Here is a 7607-nt window from a genome sequence, read left to right as displayed (position 1 = left end):
TTCTTCACTGAAAGAGGTTCTCTCTTGCCTGGGTGGGGTACCAGCAGGTCTCCTGGCCTCCACCCCTTGCCCTTTCAAAGTGTGGCCCGGGTCTGCCTGCTAAGGATCAGATTCCTGGGTCCCCTCCCTAGGCAGGTTGAATCCTCATTAATGGAGTCCAGAAACATATATTTTGCGCAAGTACTGCAGTAGAGGTTTTTGTTTGTTTGTTTGTCTGCTTTGCATAGGCAGGCACCGGGAATCAAACCCGGGTCTCCAGCACGGCAGGCGAGGACTCTACCTGCTGAGCCAGGGTGGTCCGCCTTGCAGTAGAGTCTTGAACCAGAAAGTCTGAGAGCCACATGGTTACCAGGTGTGTGGTTCTGAAAAGGCTATGCTCTTTCACCCGCCCCCACATCAACCCCGAGCCTCTCCATTCCCGTCCTGGGCTGTCAAATGACAACTTTCCTGGTGTTCTTCCCTTGAGGGTGGCGGCCGCGCGACCACAGTGGTGTCAAGGTCTGACCGGGCGGCGGGGAGGGCCCGGGAAGTGGCGGCGCTGGGGGTAAGGGAACCGGTGCGACGGGGGACTCTGGGGACCAACGCGCGCTGGGGACGTGGCCGCGGCGACAAGGAGGCGGCGCGGAGGGAAGGAGGGACTGAGCAACCGAAGGGAACCCTGTCCAGCCCTGGGTGGGCAGGGGCGCCGGGGTGGTCTCGGGGCGGAGACGTTCGGGGCAGCCTCGGCGCGGGGCGGGGCGGGGCGGGGTGCGCGCAGCCCGGGGCGCCAGGCGAGCTCGGCGCGGCCTGGCAGGAGCCGAGGGCGCAGCGGCACCATGGGTTCGGGCGACTTCGAGCTGATTTTTGACCGCGTGGGACACTTCGGCAGGTGGGGAGTTTTGGGGGTGAGGTGTGTCGAGGAGGGGAGCGGGAGCTCCACGTGGGTGGAGGCCCTGCTAGGGGTCTGTCTGTTCTTGCCCCTAGCGGTGGAGTTTTTCACTTTGCGCTGGGGAGCCTAAAACATCTCCCCCTCTCGTTGCCCAGAAAGTCGGAAGCCAGGCGCCCAGATTCCTGGCCCCGGGCTGGGCTTGGCGGCGGGACCCGCCTACAGCTAGAGAAGAGGCGCTGGGGCTCGCTTCGGGAAGGGGGCTGGGGTGCGGGGCAGATGGGACCTGGGGCGCGCGCCCCGCGGGGGCCAGTGCCGGGAGGCTCCGCCGCAGGGGCAAGGGCACAGGAGTAAGAAGTGTCTGTTCCCGGCGGCCAGCTTCTCTAATCCGCCAAACCGTCTCCTCTTTCACCTCCCCAAACGAGGGCTGCCTTTCCAGTGTCTGGCAGGTGCTACCCCAGGAACAACCGTGAGTCTAAGTTTGTTGCCTTTAATGGAAACCTACTATGCCAGCTACACACTGCGCCCACGCTTAAACACAGTGCTTTAATATATTTTAATGCCCACAGGGACCCTGCAAAGGAGGTGCTAGAATCCTTATTTTCATGGTTGGCAAACTGAGTCTGGCAGGGCTAAAGACCCCCAGCTACCAAATGGTGGAGTCCACCTCCATTGCCTTTATCCTCCTGGCACCCTCTTTCTCTTTGTTAAATTGATTTAAATTTTTAAAAATTTATTTATTTACATTTTCATTCACTTGGGGACAACTGCTCCTGTCCAGAATCCAAGTGCTTTGGGAGGAGAGGCAGCTGGGTGAGCGGCTGGACAGCTCAGGACCTCAGGTGTGGAGCTGAGGCTGCGTCCTGGCCGTCACTCACCTTAAGGTGACTTGGATCTAATCTGAGCCTCAGTCTCCTACCCAGAAAATGGGAGTGACTGTCATCCCTGAGGCACTGCTTTTCCAAGTGGGAAGGATAGGAAGGTCAGTTAGGAATCCTGCCGTCTGCGTTATTGAACGCTGAGTTGTGCCTGGCTCTCTCAGAGCTCTTTGTCCCAATTACCTCTGTTACTCTCCACCCTCGCCCTGTGAAGTTGTTGGCATTACCCTCATTTTACAGATGAGAAAACCGAGGCTTCTTCCTGAGCCACAAACCGGGTAATAGCAGAGTAGGACTGGACGCCATCTCCCTTGCCCTCTCAGGTTGACCTCAGGTTGACCTTAGCCACGATGTGGTCTCCTACCCACAGAGTACCAGCTCCCACACTCTTGCCAAGCCCTTTGTGCATTTTCTCATTTTCTCCTTCTGGAAGCAGAATCACATGTGGAGCAAAAGACCGCCTCTGGGGGTGGATGTCTGGGTTCCAGTCCTGGCTCTGCCACTTATTAACTTGATCCTCCTGAGCATTTACTTATGGCTTCCCCATCTGTAAAATGGGAGTAACAGTAACATGTTGATTTGAAGGGCTCTATGTGCCGTCTCTCATTTCAACCTCACAAAGCCCCCACAAGGTGGAAGGAACTAATGCCATTCTTTGGCCCTGTGCAGTAGGGATTTGCCCATAGTTGGTGTTTGGCTGAAGTGCTGTAACAAAGAGACCCTTAGTCACCTGTTTTTCTCCCTCCATACCTGTCCTGGGCAGGCTGCAGATTCTGTCCCACCAGTTCCTCCAGGGACCCAGGAGGGTGGGCAGCCCTGCTGTCCTTTGCTCCCATCCTCCATCGGGACTGCTGCCGCCCTCATCCTTCACATGGCCACACGGAGCTCACTGCGGGGGAAGGAGGGGACAGTGGATTTGGGGAGACAGCTTTTAGTCAGCCATAATGATATATGCCAATGTCTTATTATTTGGTAAATTCCCCATCACTCCTGGCTCTTGTCACCTGAGTCCCTGTATTGGTGGGAAGGAGTGACTTGTGGAAGCCGTTTGCAGGAGGGGAAAGGGTACCATCCCAATGCCTATCACAGAAAGGACGAACAGTTTGAGGTAACATGTACCCCGTTTTTCCTCCAACGTTTGCTCTAATTGGTCTCTTATGGATAGAGGAGGAGGCTATTGTGTGCTATTTAGTCTTTTCTTAAGGAAACCTAGCAAAAGTGTTAAGTAAGGAAACCTAAATAGTTCTCATTTCTAGAGTAAGCCTACTTTAATCACCTTTAAAAGAGGAAAGCAGGACACCCTGAGGAGAATTAAAAAGCTGGTCCAGGACTTGTCCTGAGACTGTATCGAAGTTCCATCAGCATCGCAGCTTAAGTGCCGTGTGGGTGGGAATCGAGTTGTCTGGCGATGAAGGCAGAGATGGTTTAAAATTCCATAGTTGAAGTATAGGGAAGCCTAGGACTCAGCTACATCTGAGCATCTAGGTAGTTTTTTTTTTTTTTTTAGCTCTTCTTTTTAACTTAGGCTTATGAACAAATAATAACTAACACTTATATGCACCTACAATGTGCCACAGTGTTTTACAGGTATTCACTCATTTTGTTGATGCAAGAACCCATTTTTCCGATGAGAAGAAAACTGCAACTCGAAACTGCAACTCAGAAAGGTTAAGCATCTTGCCCAGGGCCACAAAGCAGAGCCGAGATTTACACCTTGCCCGCCTGGTGCCGGGTTCCATGCTGCTGATGCTTCTTTCCGCACAGTCACATCAACCCAGGGCTGAAAGCAGTCCTCTTCCCTCATCACCCAAATCACGTGGGTCCATTTCCTGTAGGTTCCACTCACCTTTGCTTTTCCTTGCCCTTGGTTTTCTGCCTATTATGTCTGTATGATTCTTTTTTCCCTTAGTGGGTGTCTTCAGCTGCAGGCAGAGTGGTATGTTATAGCTTATAGGTCTGTTTTACTGGAAGGCCCCTTGGTTGGGTCTGTGGGCAGAACAAATCTCTGTAAGGGAAAAAGTTCTGTGTGTGAGGCCCAAAGGCCAAAGGAAGTAGGGTTTTGTTTATGCAAAAACAAAGAGGAACAGCAGGCCGAGAAGAAAGGCTTGCATTCCTTGACTCAAACATCCCAAGGGGCTAAGACCACGGCTTGACCTGCACTCTGCAGGCCACAAGTCCCTGCAGCCCTGGCTGCTGTTCCCGCTCAGCTGCTCTGCATAGAATGGGCCCAGGCCAACTTCCAATCATTTTTCTCCTGGCAGGGTACCTTTTCTAGAAAAACAGAGCTCAGTCCCACTGGCCCCATGGACTTACACACCCAGGGTGCCCAGCTCTTCTCTTGGTTGCTCTCTGCATCCCACAGGAATCCTGAAAGTAATAATTTGTGTGTTTTCCTTCTCTTTCTGTTACAGAGGAAAGTTGCTGCTGCCGTTTGCTGTGTGTGTGTGTGTGTGTGTGTGTGTGTGTGTTTCTATCCCCTAGCCACCGAGGCTAGTGCCAGATGCAGAATTCAGCTTTGAAACTGCGGCCAACACGACCAGTTTATGGTGTCCTGATAGTGACGATGCTTTAACTTGATGCCAACTTACTTCTTATTTATCTACGTGAGGTTCTCTGAGAAGTGAGTTGTGGTGGCCACATACCAGCTTGGCAGCCATCCCTGTGGATGTGGGGGTTCACAAAGTTGATAACTTCGCAACACCATGCCTGTGGCTTTGCCTGCCACCGTCACTTGTGATAGCCTCCAAAGTGGGGTGTGTTTACCCATATGGTCGGCAGAGATGATCTTTTGAGATGCCAGAAAAAAACACCCATTTTCATATAAATGTATGCGTATAAGTAAATATGTGCATATATAAATTTATATTTTAACATATATGACATATCAATTCAGTATTATATGACTGTGTGTATATATATTCATTTTATATGTTTACTCACAAACACACACACACGCTCATTATTTTTTTAGTGATGGGGATGATAATCAAAATGTTTTGGATACCCTGACCTGTTGAATACCTCCCCTTACCAGAGGTCCTGAGAATGCATCAACTTCAGTATCATTCATTCTTTGCCCAAGGAATTCTGTGACATTCTCTCCACACTGCACTGCCCACTGTGCCAGGTGCCTTGGGAGATACTAAAGTGTCCAAGTCACAGTTTCTGCCTTTATGAGACTTGACTTCTACCTTTTGTATAACTTCTGTGGTTTGTTTGGTAGAGAAATAGAAAACATTCACCTTGGCTGCTTTAAAAACCAACATGAATAACAACGGTACTTCAGCTGTATATCCTAGTTATAGAAGAGAAAAAAAGAAATGGGGAGAGAAAATGAAGAAATGAATTAGAATGGAAAAGGAGGAAGAAAATGGAAAAGAGAGGCAGGCAGTGAAGGGAAAAAAGGACTCAAAGCAGGAGTGAGTGTGGAGGGAAGTAGCAGTGGAGAGGGAAAGGGACAGAAGAAACGAGCTGGAGTGGCAGTTCTCAAAATGGAACCTGTGGTTCTCCAAGACCCTTTCAAGAGGTCTCTAAGGTCAAAATGACTTTCACAGTAATACTGACAGTAGCTGCCTTTTTCATTCTTATTCTGTCATGAAAGTCCAGTGGACTTTTTCATAGCCTGTATGACATATAATAAAGCACCAGATTAAATGTGGAAGCAGAGATGAGAAACCAGCTGCTTTCTCTTAATCTGGGTATTAAATGCAGGACAATGCCCCACTTCCCCACTACATTTTTGTTTGTTTTCGAAGCTTTGGTTTTATGGTATTTCATGTTAACGTTTTATTATTTTATTATTGCTATTTTTGATGGCATAATACATATTTTAAATTCATGCAGTTTAACTTCTACTATATGAACATGGATAGCTATAACCCACATAAAGAAAGACCCTTTGGGGTCTTCAATCACTTTTACGAGTGCAAAGGGTCCCTGAGACCAGTAAGTTTGGGAACTGCTGAGTGAAGGGCAGAGAGAAGGGTGCTGAGGAACAGAATGATAAGGCTTCTTTCAGTGAGGGAGGACCGTCAGGGTCAGGGAGGGAGTGGGCAGGTCTGCACAGTAACAAGGGCAGTGAAGGTCACTTCATCAACAGGGCAGCTTTGCCTGAGGTTGCTCCAACAAGACCCATTTTATACTTTTATCATGATTTTATAGTAATATTCTTCTTTGCCTGAAATGATTCTGTTTTCAATCCAAATAATTGAGTCACTTGCCCAAAGAAGCAGTTTTGACTCTTCATTCTAGGTGGATGGGTTTTGTGGGACATTCCACATTTATGCATCCTGCCCCGTTATCCTATGAGAATGTGTCCTTGCGAGACCATTTTTGTTTCGTAGAATATGCCACTGTTGGTTTGAGTTTGTTAATTGGAGACCCTATACATATGTTTTTAATTTTAAGCAAACTTTCTATTTTCATATGATTTCAGATTTACCAAAAAGTTCCAGAGATAGTACTGAGAGTTCCCACATATTCCTCGCCTGGTTTCCCTGGTGTTAACATATTACATTACCGTGGTACATTTGTCAAAACTAAGAAACCGACAGTGGTTCATTTCTATTAACTAGACTCTAAACTTTATTTGGATTTCACCAGTTTTTCCATGAATGTCCTCTTTAGTGTCCTAGAGTCCAATCCCAGGAATCACCTTGCATTGAGTTGTCATGTCTCCCCAGTCTCTTTTGACCTATGGCAGTTCCTCCGTTTTTCCTTGTTTTCCTGAACCTTGACAGTTTGTAGTGCACTGGCTAGATCTCCTGTAGAATTTCCCCCAATCTGGGTTTGCCTGTTGTTTCCCTCGTGACGGTACTGGGGCTCTGTGTTTCTGGGGGATTGCAGCGAAAGTACATTGTATCGTCTCAGGCGTACATGATGTTCCCATGACATCACTGGTGATGTTAACCTTTATCGCTTGGTTAAGGTAGTATTTGCCATGCGGGTTCACTGTAAAGTACCATTTTTCCCTTTTCCCACCCTGTTCTTTCGAAACGAGTCAGTAAGTTCAATCCACTTTCAAGGGGGCAAGGCTGAGAATTAAGCTCCCCCTCCTGTAGAGAGGGAGGGTATCTGCACAGATTAGTTGGAATTCTATTATAAGAAATATGTTTCTCTTCTCGTCTTTTTATTTATTTGCTCAATCACTTATTTTTATGAGTATGAATATATATGTATATATATATATGTATATATATATATACACATATGCATATTTGTTTGCTTATTTATTTTGGGGGGTGGGCGTGCATAGTCCGGGAACCAAACCAGGGTCTCCTGCATGGAGGGCAAACATTATACTATGTATTTATTTTTCATACTTAAATATATCTATTTGTACTTTGGGTTGTAATCTAATACTACATTATTTATTCTGTTGCTCAAATTATTCCAGCTTTGGCGTCACTCTTTCTAGCTGGCTTTTGTGTTCCTTTGACATGTCCCCACCCTTCTGTTGTTTGAGCACTTCCTCAAATACTGCAAGATGCTTCAGGTTTATCTTGTTTCTTCCCCATTGTTGACCTAGCAGCAGCCCTTTTTTCAGTAATTCCTGATTCCTTTAATTAGAGAATGATTTTTAAACGTCACGATCAGGTGCTGGCTGTGCTCATTTCTCCTGGGATGTTGCTTTGGTTTGGTAAACCTGCCCAGTACCGGAAACGGGATGCCTTTTCAATGGGGATTTATTAACTTACAAGTTTACAATTTTAAGGCCCTGTCAATGCCCAAATTAAGGCATCAACAGGATGATACCATCTCTGAAGAAGGCTTCTGGCAATCTGGGACTCTTCTCACACGGCCAGGCACATAACAACATCTGTTGGTCCTTCTCCCCAGGTTTCATTGCTTTCAGCTTCCTGCTC

At 47.7% G+C, this 7607-nt stretch overlaps 1 protein-coding gene across 1 annotated transcript in view; it reads left to right on the top strand.

Moving 5' to 3' along the window:
* Positions 1-765: 765 nt before the first annotated feature.
* SLC22A16 (solute carrier family 22 member 16) overlaps positions 766-7607 on the top strand; it is a 43917-nt gene continuing 37075 nt past the window's right edge. Inside the window, exon 1 of the mRNA XM_077159293.1 lies at positions 766-868. Coding sequence (XP_077015408.1) covers positions 816-868 — 53 coding nt within the window. The 5' untranslated portion in view covers positions 766-815. The remainder of the gene's footprint in view (positions 869-7607) is intronic.

The sequence above is a fragment of the Tamandua tetradactyla genome, chromosome 5 (genome assembly GCF_023851605.1).
Source record: "Tamandua tetradactyla isolate mTamTet1 chromosome 5, mTamTet1.pri, whole genome shotgun sequence".
Taxonomy (NCBI): Eukaryota; Metazoa; Chordata; class Mammalia; order Pilosa; family Myrmecophagidae; genus Tamandua; species Tamandua tetradactyla.
The sequence above is the reverse complement of the archived record's forward strand: the minus strand, read 5'-3'. Positions and strand labels throughout refer to the sequence as shown.